This window comes from Sciurus carolinensis, chromosome 9 (assembly GCF_902686445.1).
Source record: "Sciurus carolinensis chromosome 9, mSciCar1.2, whole genome shotgun sequence".
Taxonomy (NCBI): Eukaryota; Metazoa; Chordata; class Mammalia; order Rodentia; family Sciuridae; genus Sciurus; species Sciurus carolinensis.
The window spans coordinates 139146467-139167000 of record NC_062221.1 but is presented as its reverse complement, the minus strand read 5'-3'; the positions used below and the strand labels follow the sequence as shown (position 1 = coordinate 139167000).

The following is a 20534-nucleotide window of genomic DNA, read 5'->3' as shown; positions in this document are numbered from 1 at the left end:
TTACCTCAATTTCTTTTAGTGATAAGCCCGAGTGAATTGTGCTTTGATGCATTTGTTACACATCTGAAAGTATTAATGCCTTTCTCCTGCCCTGGTCAACGGAAGGACCTTGGCATGCTTTAGTACCCATGTCCTGAACGGCACATGTCTGTGCCTGTGTCCTGGCTCTGCTGGAGGAGCTTCAGAGTCTCCCACTCCAGACGCTGTTACTACTGCTTTTGACTTCATTGGTGACTTCCTGGACCCATACCTCCCTTCACTTGTTGCTTTTCCTTCTAACTCACAGAGGTCTTCTGAGACCATTTTCTTTGTTTCTGAAGTCTGTCCTTTAAATTCTTTTAGTTCAGGTTCATTTGTGGTAAAATCTTGTGAGGTTTTCTTTGATAATATTTTTACTTTACCTCATTTGCTGAAACTGCTCTTGGTAGGTTTACAATTCTAGTACTTCCAAGTACTTTCTCAGTACTTGGAAGCTGTGCTCTTCCTGTCTTTTGGCTCTCATTTTTGTGGTCAAGAACCCAGCATAGGTATTCTCTGACTGTGTATAAAATCTTTGGTGATCTGTGGTTGAATTGTGATGTGTTAGGTTTGTATTTGTTTGTCTTTGAGATTTTTTTGCGCCTTCTGAGTCTAAGGGTTTATATTTGCATGTTTCTGGATAAGTCTCTGCCCTTATCTTTCTGAACAATTTTTTTCCTCCCCCATTCTTTCTGTTCTTTCTTTTCAGAGTCCTAATTAGAAGAACGTTGAGCCTTTTCACTGTCCTCTCATTCACCTTTTTTTTTCCTGCTATGTTTTCTGTTTAATATTTTCCAGGTGTCCAGTTACCTGTGGGTTTTGCAGTTTTATGATCCATTTTTGTGTTCTGTTATTTTTGGATTTCCCAGTCATTCATAATAGTTACCCTAGCTTCTTGTTCATGGTTTAATTTTTTTTTTTTTTCGTACCAGGGATTGAACCACTAAGCCACATCTCCAGCCCTATTTTGTATTTTATTTAGAGACAGGGTCTCACTGAGTTGTTTAGCCCCTTGAGGTTGCTGAGGCTGACTTCGAACCCAAGATCCTCCTGCCTTAGCCTCCTGAGCCACTGGGATTACAGGTGTGTGCCACCGTGCCTGGCGATGTTTCAGTTTCTTTTAAAATTGTTTTCGCCTATTAAACATCTGTTTTCTGTTCTGCAGTTCATACTTGTAGTAGCCGAAAACTTTTTGGTTCTGGTTGTCACTGGGTCCTTGTGCTGGCTATTACTTAGTGTCTTGCTTTTTTCACAAGTTTTGTTGTGGTTTGTGTTATGGGGATTCTGTGAAGACCAGGAGGAAGGCTCTTTCTCTTATTTTCCAATTAGCCTGGGGGAGCTCCTTCCTAGGTCTACTTCATAGTAAAGTTACTGGTTTGTGGATTTTCAGGACTGCCAACGGTGTGAATTCATGCCAAGCTTGAAAGTTACTCTTTTCTATTTTTGTGCGGTGCCTGTGATCTGAGTGCCTGTCTGTGCCTGTCCAAGGTTTTTCTTTATGTCCCTTCACCTGAAGCCACTGTAATTGAAGCTCTAGACTTCTGGAACCTGTCATTTCTGTACTGACCTCCCACTTTGTTCCTGATCAGAGGTGTTTCCCTTCATTTCTTGCAATCACTTTTTCTATTTTAAGGGTTTGCAAAGTATTTGTCTAGCTTTTTTCACTGTTTTGTAATAGGAGAGGCCTAGGATCTCTGTATCTGTAGCATTTTCAGAAACCCCCTGCTGTTGCAGATTGCATTGCCAGATGTGGGTCAGTTCCTGAGACAGTATGTAAAGTCTTGTGTTGCCAAGGAGACTGCTTTGTTGGTTGTTGGGGTGGGGAGGGTTTGATAGTCTACATTCCTTTTGCTGTGGGTTGAGCAGTCCTGTGTGGCCTGAACTGGCTGCCTGATATCATGCTTCACATTCACTGAATGGGAAGATGCTGTTAGATTTTAGATGGCTGTGTTGAACTTGAAGGTGTAGCACACTGTGACTTGATGGTTGCCTCTATATAAATGCAGGTTTGGTACTAAGAGAGATGGGCAGTCAACAAATATGGCATGTGAAGTTTCTTGTGGGATCCTCTCTGCTGTGTCTCTTGGGAATGTGAGCCTATAGGAGGTGGTGGTGTGATGTCATTGCTGAAGTTGCCCATCTTCATGTGACTTCACATAGACAAGTAGTGCTTCCCATATATATTACAATATATGCCATATCCAGGTGGTAGAGTTGGCATCTGAGATGGGAGAAAGCCTCTGGGTATGTTCAGGGCCTCTGGAATAGAAGATAGAGTTAGGATGAGATACAGTGTGGGTGTACCTGCATGTCAACACCATTTTCTTTTGCATTTCAGGTTAATGCTGATGTCCCTGTACAATGTGAGCATCAACTTGAAAGGCTTGAAATACATCAGTGAGAGCCCTGGATTCATCCCTTTGCTCTGGTGGCTTTTGAGTGGTAAGGGGTGGTCAACTCCTTGCACAGTCCTGTGTTCTGCCTCTGCAGGGGAGGAAGTGTCAATGTATTAGAAACCAGGAGTGATCATCTTAGGGCATTAATTCTTTAACAAATGACAGCAAACTTAAGAAATTTCATTGGTGTGCTGAGTGGTTTCTAGTGCTGATTCTCAAGTGTTACTTTTGATTTAATTGTGATTTGCTGGTGAACTACGACACAGATTATTATATAAAACAGCATCAACCTACCATTTCTGTGAGCAAAACAGTATTGCATGTGGCATATGCAGCAGCAGAAGTCCCATCATTAAAATAATTTGGGAAAAGAGAAATTGGAGAGAGATTGCAACTTTGAAGTTTTATCTATCTATATGTGTGTGTCTGTTAAAGTTTTCTTTAGGGATAGGGGTGTGATTTAGTGGCAGGGCTTTTGCCTAGCATAAGTGAGGCCCTGGGTTTGATCCCTAGCTCTGAAAAAAAAAAAATTATTGAAGATAAAAAGCTATCTTTACTGCTTCCTTTCCTCTGTACCTAGAGTTTTGTCCCAATTTCACCATAGTTTCTGATAGTATGAATTTATTGGCTACACATTTCACTTAAGTATGCAAAAAAGAAATTGACTTTCCTTGTTTTTTTGTAATTCAAATCTATTTTTGAGCTTTAATTCTACTTGTTGGTGAATACTTACTTTTTCTAATAGCTTTATAAAGGCATGATTAACTTGCAGAAAATTCCATATATTAAAAGTTGAACAATTGATACTTTTTGATACAAATAACTACTGTAAAATCATGACCATAGTCAAGGCAGTGATCAGACCCATCACCCCAGAAAGGCATTTTGTGCCCTCTGTGGCCCCTCCCTCCAGAGAGCCACTCACTTTCTGCACTGTAGTTTTGTTTTTATTTTCCATACTTTTAAACAGAATCATAGTTTGTATTCTTTTCTACCTAGCTTCTTTCACTCAACATAATTATTTTGAGATCCATTCATGTTGTTATGTGCTTTAATAGGTCTTTACTTATTACTAAGTATTATCTTATGCAGATGTATCATGGTATATTTATTAAGCTGCTGTTTATTGGATATTTGGGTTGTCTCCATCTTTGGGCTATTGCAGGTACAGCTACTATGAGCGTTCTTGCATGCCTTTTTGAATAGCCATGTACTTTTATTTCCCTTGGGTAAATATCTAGGAGTAAAGTGGCTGGGTTGAATGGTAGTTGTATGTTAGTTTTCTCTTTTTGTTTTTTATTTTTGTGTCCCAGCAACATCTGAATAAATAAGAATATATACTTGGGTTCACAGACTGGAAAGCTCCATGGAGCTAAAACGTCAATTCTTCCCTAATTGAACTATCAGTCCAACACCATCACAATAAAAACTCTAGGAATATTTTTGGTAGAATGTGACAAACGGATTCTCAAATTCATATGGAAAGGTTAAGGGCTTATAAATAGCCAAAACAACTTTGAAGAGTAACAGATCTGGAGGAGTTATACAACCTGACTTAACATATATCACAAAGCTATTAAGACGATTACACAGTGTGGCATTGGCTTAATGATATGGAACTGGATCAGTGGTGGAACAGAACTGAGTCTAACACTAGCCCCTTCTATGTATTAATAGTTGTTCTCAACATAGAGATAAAGGCAGCTTACTGGAGATAGTAGTCTCAGACCAAAGCTGCTCAGGCAGCTAAGAAATCCTTACACATAAGACACCAAAAGACACCTCTTGCCACACACAAATATCAACTCAAAACAGGTCCTATACAAAACCAGAAAACTATTAGAAGATAACCCATTAGAAAACCCTTGCAGACTTGATTTGGGCAATCTCTCCAAAAGCATGATTCATAGAAGAGAAAGAAGGATACATTAAACTTTACCAAAGTCAAAATCTTGTTCTCTTCAGAAGATGCTCATTATGAGAAAAAAAGGCATGCCACAAACTGAGAAAATGTGTTTTCCTATATACCTGACAAAGGACTCATATATAAAACGTGCCAAGGATTGTCAATAACAAGAAACAGCCCAATACTTTATAAGAGCAAAAGGTATGAGCACACACTTCATCAAAGAAGATACATGGGGCTAGGGATGTAGCTCAGCAGTAGAGCACTTGCCAGTATTTGTTAGGTCCTGGGTTCTGTACCCAGCACCGTCAAAATAACAAAAAGAAAACGAAAAAAGTAGCAGCACCAACAGCTACACAAATGACAAAGAATCACAAGAAAAGATGCTCAACACCATAGTGATAACAACAATGCATGCTGAGCCCCAGTGGGATATGTGCTTGTAGTATCCTACTTCCCTACTTGACTGTCCACAGCTGAACAGGACTGGACCAAGCAGTAGTGAGGATATGCTGAACTGGAATGGTTTAGCCACACTAGAAGACAGTTTGCTAGTTTCATAAAAACTGCCATACAGGGTTGGGGGTGCAGTTCAGTGGTAGAGCACTTGCCTAGCTTGCCCAGGGGTGTCTCCATGCCTTAGGAGCAGAGGAACAGATCTCCTTAGTTTTGTCTTTCCAGGGATGTTTGTAAAGTGAGTATCCTGAGAGGGGAGAGGTACTGTCTCTATCCAGAGCATAGGAAAGATAATGGCTCCTTCAGGTCAGACTCACTCCCCATTATAAGAGATTTGGCTTCCCTGACCTGGGGGTAGCTCTGCTGTACTGCAGCCATAACATATGTGTGGCTCTGAGGCATTTGGTCTCAAACTGGCACAAATGCTGCTACTCTGGCCATGGTTGTCTCAGACTCAAGAGTCTATCTTTTGCCAGCATCCATCAAACTATAGCATGGAACTGGTTGGCTCACAAGTAGGACAAAACCCAGATTTCCTCTGCTTATGGGCTGGTGAGGGGCTTTGCTTATACTCTATCATACTCTCCAAGCAGGTTTGGGTACTTGACCACACAACTTTTTTCTCTTGAGAACCATGGGTTTGGAGGTGGCTTCTGGTCCTGACCCAGAAGGTAACCATGCAGCTGGTGTCACTTGGTGGGGGTGGGGGTGACAAGACTCCACTAGGAAGACCCATAGAACACTAGTCACTGCTGCAAGTGCATCAGTATGCTATGTCATTTCTTTTTTTTTTTTCTCTTTTTAGACATTTGTTCTTTTTAGTTATACATGACAGTAGAATATATTTTGACATATTACACATACATGGAATATAACTTCCCATCCTTGTGGTTGTACATGATGTGGAGTTATACTATGCTGAGTCATTTCTTTCTTTTTAAATATTTTTAGTTGTACATGGACACAGTACTTTTATTTATTTATATGTGGTGCTGAGGATCAAACCCAGTACCTCGCACATGCTGGCTGGGCAAGCATTCTACTACTGAGCCACAACCCCATCCCCCAAGTCATTTCTTTGAGAACTCTTAGATTAGTTAAGGCATTGCTGTTTTTGTTGTGTCGATGAGGAGGTCAAGTCATACACAGCTGAAGTGGTTAGCCTGAGGTCAACACCTCTGTGGTCTTGGTGCGGGGGTTTGAGCCCTGATTGCCTGTCTCAGCCCCTTCTCCCGAACATACCCCTGGACTGCATCCTGCAGGTAGCACCCTAGGGATGGAAGTCTTTGTCCTGGGGGACAGCCCACCTTAGTTGCTGTTAGGTGTGCCTTCCTGACTTTGCAGACAGTTGCCCTGAAACATTATGCTCAACTCTGTCAGGCTAGTTTCAGCAGCCTTCTGTTAGTTATTTCTCTTAAAAAGAGCTTAGGCTAAATGTCCTTAGTGACCCTTTCTAGCTGTGCTACTCCAGAACTGTTCCTGGGTTGAGTGAAAATCATAAAAAGTTTCACTTTAACTAATGCAACTCTGTCAGCAGCAAGCTCCCCATGAATATTGGTTCCTGACCCCTGATCTTCTAGATAGTGCTCTTTAATGTAGGTGGGTTTTTCCTGGTTGAACTTTGGGTCACAGACAATATGGGGTGGTAATTAAATTGTCTTAATGCAACATTATCTTCTGGGGTATTCTGGGCTTTCTAATCTATCAAGACAATAGCCCATACCCTGCAAATCCATTGCAGGTTCAGCTTAGGGGATAGCTTTAGAATGATTTGTTCTGAAGACAGTCAAAACAAGGTCTGCAAGCCCAAGATTGATCTACTGAAATAATGTATGGAATTGTTTTTAACTTTAAATTTTTTTTTTTTTTTTGGGTGCTGGGGATCGGACCCAGGGCCTTGTGCTTGCTACTTTAAATTTTAATTTGTTACAGAATTTGTTTTATGTTTTAGAAAGGTGAATATGTATTTTATTTTAGTATAGGAAAATAGGAGCAAAGGTAATTCCCTAGAAAGTACTCTGTGCTGCTTGGTGGTGGATGTTGCTGTTTTCAGAGTTTAGGCTATCCTAACTGCTTAGGACTAAATGAGAATTTGAAAACTGGTGGCTTCTGCTCTTTTGTTTTTAGGTAGGTCTAGTTAAATGAAAATACACCATACTGATAAGAATCTAATTTTTAAAAGATCTTGAAAAACAAAGATCTCTTTCACCCTCTCAGTAACCAATTCCTACTTTATCAATTTCTCCGATCAGGAAATTTGATAATATTTCAAGAACACAGGCTTTAGACTCAGTAAACCCATATTTGAATCACAGTTTTTTATTTGTGAAATGACCTAACCTTTTAAAATTCTGCTTTTTGATCTGTAAAGTAGGAATTTCTACCTCCAAAGTCTTAATGCTTAAGTAGGTGTTAAATAGGCGTTGGTTTTCCCTCTTATTTCTAGTCCAAGTGTCTTATGCTGCGTAAAAACTCATTTTCTCTTAATTTGCTTGACCTTGGCAAGTTATTTTCAAGCATCCAGACCTCTATCCAGAGAGCAGCTGTTCATTCCTGGCTAGATCATCTCATCCTCACTAACCTTTGCTACGTTTTATTTTCCTTCCCTTTCTTCATTCAGTGGCTGGCTTTTTCCAGGCTTGGTTTAGCTTCTTCACATTCCTCTTAAGCCATGGAACTGGCACAGAACCCTAGCAGATAGCTGACGAGGACAGAGTGTATTGGGCTGTGACCACATCATGTACCTGCTAATACGGACTCGTGATCTCATCACACTTGTGACCATGGTGCTGCATCATGCTGAGCCGCTCACAGGCATTCATTCTTTTGTTGGCTTCTCTGAATAATACGAAGCATTGACCAGATCTTAGCAGACTGTGTCTTCAGCCTAGCCCTCCCTCCCAAACTCCAGACTTGCAGACCCCAGCTATCTCCCTGACATCTTTATGTGGATATTTGGGGTGTTGAGACTGATCTAGTCTTCCCCCCAACACCAGCTCTACCCACAACCTTCTCAGTCTCAGTTGATTACAGCAGTTTTTCCAGTTTCTTAGGCTGGTGACCCCTGACTCCTTTTCATCTCTCACACCCACACCCAGTCTATGAGGGAATCCTGGTGGCTCTACTCTTAAAATTTCAGGATTGGGTCAGAACCACTGTGCCCTACCTGCTCTGAGCCACCGTCTTTGTGCATAGAGAGATTACTGCAGATCTCCCTGTGACCATCCTTCCAAGCCATGAATGGGAACCAGCTATGTGATGGAATAAAGCCTTTACCAGCTTTTCTTACTCAACAAAGTACGAGGCAAGACAGAAAAACATTTTAAAAAATGCTCCCTTGAGATGGAAAGAAGATAATTATACCCAGAATGTAAAAGCCAAGGGGAAACAGGAGGGCAGAGGTTAACAGAGAACTGAGTTTCTTCCTCAAATTTGACCTATTTTTATGGTTCACAGGGCTTAGGGGACTGAAGACAAAGCCCAGGTCCCACTCCTTTATAGCCCAATAGGGAACTCTGAGAAGTCCTCCCAGCAGTGTAAGGGTAAACCAGTCCTGGGTCCTCAGGAAAGCACCCTGCTTTGACCCTTGTTATTGAGCCCAACAGGGAAAAAAATCTCTTCTGAGAAGTAGTAACCATAGGCTGATCATCATGTAGGTTTGAAGCTTTAATTCATATCACCTGCGTGGTCCCTGTGACGCTTAATTTTATGTAGAATTAAGCTTGGTTTGTCCATGAGGTGTCCGGACAGTTGATCAAACATTATTCTTGTGTGTCTGCAAGGGTGTTTCAGGATAGACTGACTTTGGAACCAGTATATTGAGTAAAGCAGATCACCCTCTGTGGTGTGGATGGGTTTCTTCTAGTCAGTTGAAAGCGTGATTGGAACAGAGAGACTGAACAAGAGGGACTGCCTGGCTGCTTGAGCTGGGAGATGGTCTTCTGTTTCTAGGTCCAAATGAAACGTGAGCTCTTCTTGAGTCCATGCGTGCTGGGTTTCTGACTAGATCTATGCATGGGTTCTCTTGGGCCTCCAGTTCACTGACTGGATCTTGGGACTTCTCAGCCTCCATGATTGTGTGAACCAGTCCTTACAATAAATCTCTTCGTGTCTCTGCTGCTCCATCCTTCATCCATTCTCACATCCTATTGGTTTTCTTTCTCTGGAGAAGACTGACTAGCACAGTCTCCATTTAGGGAAAAATGAAAATCTTGTTTGAAGAACTCTTTAACTTCTGCTAAGTCTTAAGATAATTCTTATAAAGCATTCTGAGATGTGAGGTCCCATCTTAAAATCACAAAAAGCATGGGGAGACATTCTCATCTGAAGGCATCATCAGACCTGCGGAGGATTCTGTGATGAGGATTAGGAGACCAGTATAAGATAGATTAAAATAGTTCCTGTAATGTATTTTACATGGGCTGGGGTATAGCTCAGTGTAACATGCTCACCCGGCATGTGCAAGGCCCTGGGTTTCCCTTTCCAGCACTGAGTGACAGAGTAAAGAGTAAGAGAAGCTGGTCGTGGTAGCATATGTCTGTAATCCCAGTGATTTGGGAGGCTGAGGCAGGAGGATTGCGAGTTCAAAGCCAGTCTCAGCAACAGCGAGGGGCTAAGCAACTCAGTGAGACCCTGTCTCTAAATAAAATACAAAATAGGGCTGAGGATGTGGCTCAGTGGTTGAGTACCCCTGAGTTTAATCCCTGGTATCCCCTCTGCCCAAATAGAGTAAGAGCATAAAAATGATCAGGCAGATCTGAAAAAGGATAAAATGAACATTATGATTAATTAAAATTATAAATTTATTAGACCAATTTAACAGCATATTGTACATAGTTGAAAATTAAATTGATCTGCAGAAATTGTCCAGAATGAAGCAAAGAGACAGAGACAGAAAATATAAGTACATAAGAGACACTTTAAGAGAGACTAAAGAGATGACCGATCAGTGTTCTGGAAGCAAAGGAGAGAGTGGCCAGATAAAAAGCTGAGACATTTCCCACACTGAAAGAAGCAGCACTTTTGAGAAGTCTAAATGAAAAGAAAGCCATACTTGGGCACATCACAATGGGAAGTATGGGAAGCTGGATCAGAGGAGATCCTCCCAGCACCACAGGAGATCTGAGCCTTTAAAGGAACCACACTTGACTAACTGGTTTCCCCTTTAATGGCAATGTGTGTCTTAATGTGAGAGAAAATAACTGCTAGCCCGAGTTTTATCCTCCCTTCCCCCACATCTTTCAAGGGTAAGGGCGAAATGAAGGTGTTTCAGATACTCAGAACCAAGAGTATTGTCACCCATAAGCCCTCCCAGTGGCAGTTCTAAAGGACTTTCTTCTGGAGGAATGTCGTCCTGGCAGGGAGGGACAGGATGCACATACGTGACAGTCAGAGAGCAGCTTCTAAAAGAGCTGCACAAGCACAGTAGGAGGCAAAGGTGGCAGAGTGGGGACACCCACAGAGGAGCACACTGCGGACAAGACACCCCTGGTTAATGGAGATGATATAGAAAGGAGCACATTCCTGTGCCATCTGGGTAGGGCAAAATGTGTGTGAAAAGCAAGAATGGCAAGCAGAGCGCTGCACATGGGGTGACAACCTCAGCTTTTTATTTTTTATTTTATTTATTTATTTGGTACCAGGGTTTGAACTCAGGGGCACTTAACCACTGAGCCACATCCCCAGTCCTTTTTATTTTTTATTTTAAACAGTCCTTTTTATTTTTTATTTTATTCAGGGTCTCTCTAAGTTACTTAGGGCTTTGCTAACTTGCTGAGGCTGGTCTTGAATTTTAATCCTCCTGCTTTAGCCTCCTGAATTGCTGGGATTACAGGTGTGTACCACTATGCCCGAACCTCAACTTTTTTTTTTTTGGTACCAGAGATTGAACAAAGGGCACTTGGTACCAAAGAAACAAAGGGAGCCACATCCCCAACCCTATTATTATTATTTTTTGGGTACCAGAGATTGAACTCAGGAGCTCTCAACCACTAGCCACATCTGTAGCCTATTTTGTATTTTATTTAGAGACAGGGTCTCACTGAGTTGCTTGCCCCTCACTTTTGCAATTTGCAATCCTCCTGCCTCAGCTTTCCCAGCCACTGGGATTATAGGTGTGAACCTCAGCTTTTTAATTGGAATGTCTAGATAAGTTATATTTAATGTGATTAGCAACACAGTTGGGTTTAACTATCTTGCTATTTGCTTTCTTGCTGTCCTGTCTGTTCTTTCTTCACTTTTCCCCTTTGATTTCAGCTTTTTCATGCATTAATGTGTTATTTTGTGATTTCAGCTGATTAGCTTTGTCTTCTCTTCTTAAGTGATATGGGCTGGACAGTACATGCTAACACATGCAGCTGCTTTCTGTGAAGATGCGGCTTTTGCTGTTGGCCATTGTGCTTCCTTCTCCTTCCGTTGTCACACGTGTATTGTTTTTTTCCCCCACATCATACATAAATGGAGTATAACTTCCCATTCTTCTATTTGTACATGATGTAGAGTTACACAGGGCGTGTAATCATGTGTGCACATGGGGTAATAATGTCCAATTCATTTCCCCTGTGCCCCCTCCCATCCCTTCACTTCCCTCTATCTAATCCAAAGTACCTCTATTCTTCCCTGGCCGCCTCCACCCACCCCCGCAAATCCCCCCCATTGTGAGTCAGTATCCACTTATGAGAAAACATTCGGTCTTTGGTTCTTTGGGATTGGCTTACTTCACTTAGCAGTGATAGTTTCCATTTCCATCCATTTACCAGCAAATGCCATAATTTCATTTTTCTTTAAGGCTGAGTAATATTCCATTGTGTATATGTACCACATTTTCTTTATTCATCATCTATTAAAGGGCATCTAGGTTGGTTCCATAGTTTAGCTATTGTGAATTGAGCTGCTATAAACGTTGATGTGGCTGTGTCACTGCAGTGTGCTGATTTTAAGTACTTTGGGTATAAACCGAGGAGTGGGATAACTGGGATACCTGGGCCAAATGGTGCGTCCATTCCAAGTTTTCTGAGGAATCTCCATTACTGCTTTCCAGAGTGGTTGCACCAATTTGCAGTTCCACCAACAATGTATGAGTGTACCTTTCCCCATATCCTCACCAACATTTATTGTTGCTTATATTCTTGATAATTGCCATTCTGAATTGAGTGAGATGAAATCTCAGTATAGTTCTGATTTGCATTTCTCTAATTGCTAGAGATGTTGAACTTTTTTTTTTTTTTGCGGTACTGGGGATTGAACTCAGGGCCTTGTGCTTGTGAGGCAAGCACTGTACCAGCTGAACTATCTCCCCAGCCCCCTGAACATTTTTTTTATGTGTATGTTGATTGATTGTATTTCTTATTCTGTGAAGTGCCTTTTCAGTTCCTTTGCCCATTTATTGATTGGGTTATTTATTTTTTTGGTGTCTTTTGAGTTCTTTAGATGTCTTAGAGATTAGTGCTGTCTGAGTTGTGAGTGGTAAAGATTTTCTTCCATTCTGTAGGCTTTCTCTTCATATTATTGATTGTTTCTTGTGTTGAAAAGTCGAGAAGCAAAGAGGCTGCCTTCCATTATGAGCAGCTTTTAGTTCTTCCATGAAGGTGGAATGGATGGTCTTCTTTGGATTTTGGAATGAAAAAAAAAAAGCCTAGAACTATAAGATAGTCTCCTATATGTTAAGCTTTACTAGTCCATTTCCTAATCATATCAATGGTGAGATACATTATGTTACGAGACTTTCAAAATCCAACTTGAAACCACTCACTAGGGAGCCTTCCCAGATGTCTCATCCTCAGGTCTGATCACCTCTCCTCCTGTGTTCCATGGCAAAATGGTACCAAGGATTCCTGCTGTACTGCTCATGTGTTGTTGACAGCCCTGCAGTGCTGTATTGGAAGTCCTAACTAGGTGAGAGAGCTGATGCCTGAAGGGTGTTTCTCTTGCCTGCCACAGAACACACTGATGGAACTCCACGCCCCCTCTGCATACTGCTGCTGAGCCAGGTGCTACACCCCTCCGGTGGGTGACTGTGGAAGGTCCTCAGCAATCAGAACATAGAAGGGAATATCCCTATTGAGGACAGTGTTTACTGAGCACCTAGCACTGTCTAAGAGACGGCACTGAGGCTTTGACTCTCAACTGGAGAAATAAGAGGGAGTCTCAGGAGAGGTGGCCAGAGGGACTGCTAGAGCCAGACCACCTGTGAAGACATGGATGGTGTTCCATGGCCAGAGCTCATTCTGGCTGCTGTGGGGAGCCCAGGGGAGACTGTGGCAGGGGGCAGTTGCACATTGTACCTGAGAGGGCCAGGGCATCCTGAGCCAGGGTGGTGGCAGTGGAGATGATTTGTGTGGCTGGATTCAGGGCACTTTTAAAAGGAAAGAGGGGGCTCTGTGCTGATAACCTAAAGATTTGCAGGGAAGGCCAGACTGAAGTTAACTGGATTCAGAAAGGACAGAGTATGTGGGGAGAGAACACAGTGGTACCGCAGTTCTTGAGGCTTGCTCTGGGCTGCCCTACTGTGTGCATTTCCATGCATCTGCTTCCTGGTCCAGCCCGCAGTACTGAATCACCCAGGGGCAAGTTGTGGGAGGAGGGAGAGCAGGGCCTGGATGACCAGCAGGAGTCAGTTGACTAGGAAGTGTGGGCCGGCTTCTCTGGAAGAGCTTTGGCAGTGCCTTCTTCTTATTTTTTTTTCTTTTTCTTTCTCTCCCTCTTTGTTCATCCTCTGTTCTCAGATTTTCTTTTCTTTTTTTTTTTAATGAAAAGGATGACATACTGAGTGAAAAGCACAAAAACATAAAAGTGAAGCTCAGAAAATGATCACAAAGGAACATTGGTCATCATCCACCCAGCTTGAGAATGGAAGTTGCTGCATGCAGGAAACTCGTGCTTCTCCCTCCGCTTCCCACTGTGTCTGTTTTGAGCATTATATAAATGGAATTGTCAGGCTGTGTGATCTGGCATGTTTGGGAGACTCCTTGTGCCGTTGCTGTGGTTCACGTTTGTTGCCTTGTTGTGGGGTTTCTCAGCATGTTGTCATTTGGGGTCTGGTAGTTCTTTGTTGTAGGACTGTCCTGTGCTCTATAGGATGTTTAGCAGCATCCTTGTCATCTTCCCACTCAAAATGTTTCCATGTGTTCAAAATGTCCCACTCCCCAGGAGAGTCACTGGTGTACTGGGTTCCATGGTATGAATCAATCACAGTTCACTTCCATTTACTGCAGGTTCATTTTTGGATTGTTTCTAGTTTTTGGCTTTTACAAATAACGCTGCTCCACAGGCTCCTGTAAGCGAGCATTCTGGCCCACAGAGCTTATCTTTAGGAAGCACCTTCTGCGTCTTCGTGAGTGCATGTCTCCTACCATAGCAGTCTGTGTTGAACTGTTTTCCAAGTGTAAACTTTTATCAGTAGCAGAGGAGCAACAGTTGCTTTTAATTTTCACAAAACACCTTGTATTGTTAGCTTGCTTCACAACTTAGTTACTCTGACCTGAAACCGCAATATCTAACTGTGGTTTTAATTTATATTTATTTGATGAGTTCTGACATTGACTTACTATCCAGGTGGATACCCTCTTTTGTCAAATAATGTTCCAACCTCTTGCTTGTTTTGTTTGTCTGAATTTTATATTCTGGATACAGAATTTTTTTTTTTTAAGTCGTTAAGTATATTTTACCACTCTAAGACTTGTTGTGTCTCTCTTAATGGTATCTTTGGAATGTAGTAATGTAGTGCTTTGTGTTTCCTGTTGAAGAAGTATGTGCCTGTCCCAAGGTCACGAGGGTACTCACTGTGTTATTCCTAGAAGGTTCCTCAGTTTGCCCTTTGGTTTAGGAGTAGTCTTCCTGATTTGCTTGGTGCCGTAGTAGCACAGGCTTCTCACACGCATCTTTGCCCAGTACTGCTCTTGAGAATCCGTCCTCTCGCACTGCTCTCGTGAGCAGCCTTGCTTTTCCAGCAGCTGCCCACACAGAGTGAAGTGCTTCTGGCTGCCCTTTCACTCCTCTGGACTCTGTCATTCTGCAGAGCAGAATGTCATTGGACAAGTTTTGGCATCTAGAGTAGACCTCAGTTTTCTTCAGCATGGTCTTCATTGTTACTGTCTCTTTTCCATAGTCATTTAAAGAGTCTGCCTGTCACATTCCACAAAAGGAGGCTTTCCTGGTTTTGATTGAAATGTCCTTGAATCGAAAAATTGGCATCTTTGTACAATGTTGAGACCTTTATTACATGACAAGGCACTTCTCTTCATTCTCCCAACAGGGTATTGTTTCCTGCATAGGCCTTAAATGTCTTGGATCAGATTTGCTCCCAGTAGCAATCCTCCTTATTTTCTAATGGCATGGTTAGGTATAGACCTTGGACTACACACTGTCAGTTCACCCAGCATATCTGTGAGTGCCTGTACCTCCTCTGGCCAGGGCTGTTGTCAGCACTGGGAAGACAGCAGCAACTGAGCACACCCACGCCCCTACCTTTGTGGAGCTAGTGGGTAGAGAAATGACAGACTATAAACCAGTGAAACATACCCTGTTGTTTGGTACTTCATGGGATTGAGAAAAATAGGCAAGGAGGGGAACAGGAGGGCAGCTTTCAAGTTTGAATTTTAAAGTGATAATAGGAGGCCACCATGCAGTGGATTTCTGCATAGAGACATGAAGGAGAAGGGAGGGAGCTTTTGGATGTCCCAGGAGGTGCATTCCAGCCGGAAGACTGGGCAAAGGGAGTGTCTGAGGCAGGCTCTTGTGGAGCAGGCACGAGGTAGTGGGAGGAGTGGCGGTAGGGCTTGTTCTGTGTAGTTGGGCAGTGACTGATCCTGGAGCACCACCTGTGTATCAGGCGTTGTGATAGATACTTCCGTGTGTCCCTCCACTTGGGCTTTGCAATACTGATGCAGATAATTCAAACCTTCAGTTTATGGATGAAAAGCAGAGGCCCACTTGGGATGAATAACTTTGCTAAGGTGTACTGGCGAGTGTAGTTGTAGATGGACAGCATGCCTGTGTTTTGTTTGTTTTATGTTTATGTGGTGCTGAGGATCAAACCCAGTGCCTCACACGTGCAAGGCGAGTGCTCTGCCACTGAGCTACAGCCCCAGCCCCCAGATTCCTTGTTCTCACCTCTGCAGATGGTGCCATACTTTTGTCACATGCTGGATTCCCACTGTACTTCCTGTTTTAGTTCATGTATTTAATGTGTGACTTTTGAAAAATGGGTAATTATCAGAAAAAGAAAGATTTGTCCTCATTTTAAGGTATGGTTGAGAATAGAGGGGTCCTCTGAGCACGTATTAAAGAACTAGTGCAACTAGTTTGGTAAGTTTCCTTGTGTCAGTCACCAGACCATGTGTGTGGGGGACTTCAGTGCCATTTCTTGCTCTCTGGTCCTCAATTCCCAGAGTGCTGTTTTGTCCTTCCCTCCTTTCTCCTGCCCACTTGCATATGAATCTAGAAGAACTAGTGTCCTGAGGGACCCAGTTTGGGAACCACTTCATCAGCTCAGTGGTGACCTTGAGTATGTCCTTGGGGAACAGGAAGGGGAAGTAAAGAGGAGGGTGGGCCTGGAGGGAGTTGGTAGGCCTTCTCTCTGTCAGAGGCTTGTCTCACCTCAGGGTGGACATTCGGCATAACTGTGTAAAGAAAAGCAGCATCACAGTTCCTAATCCCTTCACTTTGAAGCATGACCACATGTTAGCCTTCCTTCTGGATTTCCCCTGCAAGCAGGGAAGAGTGTTGTTGCCAGCCAGTAGCAAATCCTCTATCTGGTGCTGGCCCGGAGTGGCACAGCTTGCAGAATTTTACTTCCAAGCTGTCCCCATGGATGTGATGCAGTTATTGAAGCTGAGTCACAGCACAGTTCTCCAGATGCTGCTACTGGTGATGCTGGGAGTGAGCAGCTGTGTGCTCGCTAGTGGTGTTTGCCATGGATACACACCTCAGAGCCGTGTGCTCACACTGACTTGTGGCCTTGGAGCTTGGGGAACGTTGGCCGGGGTGTGTTCCATGCTGAGTTCTCATCTGTGGCACACAGCCGTGGAGATACACTCCTCTCACTGGCTGCACTGTCCTAGCTCCCCACTCTCCCACTGCTGGGTGTGTTAGACGGCGGGAACATGAACGAGGAAGCCTGTCTCCTCGTGGAGGGAAGCCCTGGAGCATTGAAGGAGTTGGTGAGAATACCCCCAAGAACGTCAGAAGGAAACAAGATTGAGAATGTTATTCATTTATTCTGATTTGTTTGAATTTTAGTAATGAAATAGCTTATTTTTTGTTTTGTTTCTGTGTGGTTCCATTTATACGATTTTTAAGAACAGGCAGAACTAATCTGTGACAGAAGAAATGAGAATGTGGGCTGCTGCCGTTTGACTCAGTGGAAGGGAAGAGATGTGAAGGGACCCTGAGGTGAAGGAGTGTTCTGTACCTTCATTTGCTGTGCCTGTCTGTCTAAGCTTAGCCAGTCATGCAGCACACGATTTGTACTGTTTGCTCTATGTAAGTATTAAACAGCCAAGAAAAACATTTTTAGTCATGAAATTTTACACTGTGTGTACATAACTAAGTGCTGTTGGTGGGGACAAGCACCTGCCAGCTCCTTGAAGTGTGAGGACTGCTTCCCTTCCCCTTCCCTTGTTGCCCTGAGTTCACACTCCTCCTTACTTGAGCTTCCTTGCTGATGCTCTAAGAGTCCTTTTACCTTTTCCTTTCTGTTTCTTCTTTCAGAGTTACAGAAGAGTTGTAAAAATAATGGAGAGAATAAACCCTCACTCCCTCTGCTGTCCCCTAGTATAACATGGTACACTTCCATGGAATGGTTACTACATTGGTACAACATTATTATCCAATCCTTAGCCCAAATTAGAATTTTGGCATTTCCCCATAGATTTTCTTTCACTTAGCATGTTTCCAAGGGTCATCCACGTTGTAGCATGCATCTGTATTTCACTCTTTTTTGTGGCTGAATAATATTCCATTGTATTTGTTCATTCATCCTTTGATAGACATTTGGGTTATTTCCACCTTGGGGCTGTTACAAAAATCCTGTTACTTTCAAGTTTCTGCATGCTCTAATTATTCTTTTAGAATAGGTCAAGCACCAATAAATTCTTTTAATTTCCCCTCATCTGAGAGTGACTTGGATTCTTCTTCATTTTTAAAGGATATTTCCCCTGCATATAGGTTTCTACAATTGATCGTTATTTTCTTTAAACAGATGAAAAAGGTGTGTCACTCCCTTCTGGCTTCCATGGTTTCTGATGAGAAACCCAGTCTCTGAATCATTTTCCTTGGTGAGGGGCCACTTCTTTCTTGCTACTGTTGAGATTAGTTTTCAGAGTGTTGGCTCCATTGTGTCTTGGTATAGATTTTCTTTAGGTTTATCTGTAGGCCTCTGTCTTTTGTCAGCTCAGGCAAAAGACACTGGCAGGTGTGTGGGGTTTGAAGCCACTCAGTAGATGAGGGTCACCTAAGGGGAGAAGGGGAGAAGAATTCCTGGACTGTAGAGCAGGTACATGGAAGAAGAGCCACAAGGAAGGAGTGCTGTGGAAATCATGGAAAAGTGTGTTTCCAGGAACTGGGGCTGCTCAGCTGTGGCCAGAGTGGTCAGGGAGGTGAGAATGAGCAGTGACAACTTGGAGATACCTTGGTAGTCCTGAGAGGAGCTGTCTCAGTGAGGGAATGGCAGTGTTACTGGTGAGTGAAGGAGCAATGTGAGGTGAAGCAGGGGTGGCAGCCCCGTAGACAGCTCCTTCTAGAATGTTCTGGGAAGAGAAGCAAAAGCTGGAGTGACTGGAGGTCAATTCAGGATCAAAGAGAATGGTTTCTTTGCTTTTTTGCCTTGTTCTTTGAAGTTTGGCAGCATAGGGCTCATGCAACTGCTGATCCAGTTCATGTTCCTTGGTGCCCATGCACAGTCTCCAGTGTGGTCCTATGTGGTCCAGGCTGGTCTGCAATCCACGGGTACCTTGGAAGTGACCGATGAACCCAGAGGACGGGACAGCACTGCATGTGCCCCAGAATTCTGCCACACTTTGGAAACCCTAATAGGCACAAGTTCGATTACACTTGGAACACACTGGGCATGTCCCAGGAAGTTTCAACCGATGAGGGGAAGATCTGTTAGATTCTTTTTAATTTTCTTTTAGTTGTCGATGTACCTTCATTTTATTCATTTATTTATATACAGTGCTGAGAATCAAACCCAGTGTCTCACACTTGCAAGGCTCTACCACTGAGCCACAACTTCAGACTCTGTTAGATTCTTTAAGTATAATTTCAACCATTATACATTTTAGATGATTGAAAAGAAGAATTTTAATTATTACCAACATGTGTAAACAGAGTTCATATTAAAGTGGTTGCCAAGAATTTTTATTACAATTTATTACATCTCCTCAAGTAGGGATTGTATGGAGTCAGTTGGAACATAAAATCTAATATATGTGCTCACAGAAGTGAATTTCTCATAAATTTGATAGTATTTTATTTCAAAACTGTACGAATTTATTATTAATACTTTGATTTCATTTTTTGAAATGGGGATTAAACCCAGGGGTGCTTTACCATTCGCTTATGCCCCTAGCCCTTTTAATTTTATCTTGAGACTGGGTCTCTGTGTAACAGTGAGACTTTTATTGAGGGAATTACATGTGCTTTTTAATGATTACCCATGGATTCTACTAACTCCCAATCTCTGTGAGGTGTGTACTAACAGTTCTCTCTCTTTTTCTCTAATGAGAAAATAAACAAAGGAAATTAACTGACTTGCTTACAATTAAAAAACAAATTTATGTCAGAGTCAAGAACAGAAAAAGAACCATCACCATTTTCAGCCAGCATTTTACAGTCTGGGTGTATTTCTCCTTGTTTTATAAGTACGAACTCCTTTGTTGCTCAGTGTATCTGAATAACTGAAAGGTGAACAGCGTACCAATCTTTACGTCTGCTTTCTCCACACGCAGCGTTAAAGTGTGTGAGCAGTCGTGCACTGCAGCAGGTGCTGAGACTGGGACGGAGTCGTCAGTTGACCCCCTAGAAGCAGGACACTTTGAGGAAACAAGGAAGCAGTGAGTAGCATGGCGCCTGGACAAAAGGCACAGCTGTGTCATTTGCTGCCTACAGCAAGTCCTCTGAGAGAAGAGAGAGGTGTTACGCAAAATAAGGCTGGCTTTGGAAGCTGCATGGACCCTGTTGTAGCATTCTGTTTTATAACAAAAGACTTTATAAAACCCCTCTGGGGAAAAGTGCAACTTGGAATCTTTATAGGAAAGGAGAGCAAAAGTGGCCAAAAAGGCCATAGGAATTCACAGTGCAAATACAGTATTTCAAACTCAGTAAAAGAAGTTTTGGATCAGAGTGTGAACTTAGTTGAAGACAAATTTCTCGACAACTGTTCACCCAAAGCTTAAAAGAGCTGAGCAAAAGTCTGTCACTAAATGGATGAAATTCCTAAATTTTCACTAGATCATAATAATTCCCTTCAGGAAGGAAGTGCTTTCTCTTTAAAGTAATTGTTTCATTAAAAAAAATATATAGTTTGTACTTGTAAACTGCAGCTATTTTCTAGCTTGCTGTTATGAAGAAATATCTTATTTTTTTAAAAAAATATGTATTTTAGTTGTCAACAGACCTTTATTTTTCATTTATATGTGGTGCTGAGAATTAAACCCAGTATGTCATGCATGCTAGGCAAGCACTCGGCTACTGATCTACAACCTCAGCCCCAGAAATACCTTTTTAAATGGCTCAATTCCAGTGTATATGGAACTGTATTT

General features: G+C 42.5%; 1 protein-coding gene across 4 annotated transcripts in view; it reads left to right on the top strand.

Annotated features, from left to right (window-relative positions):
- The window catches only part of Hsf2bp (heat shock transcription factor 2 binding protein), a 74660-nt gene that overhangs the window by 39631 nt on the left and 14495 nt on the right, over nucleotides 1-20534 (top strand). For all 4 annotated transcript variants that reach the window (XM_047563230.1, XM_047563232.1, XM_047563231.1 and 1 more), the window contains one exon: nucleotides 2357-2460. In XM_047563230.1, the coding sequence (XP_047419186.1) occupies nucleotides 2357-2460 (104 nt within the window). The remainder of the gene's footprint in view (nucleotides 1-2356; nucleotides 2461-20534) is intronic.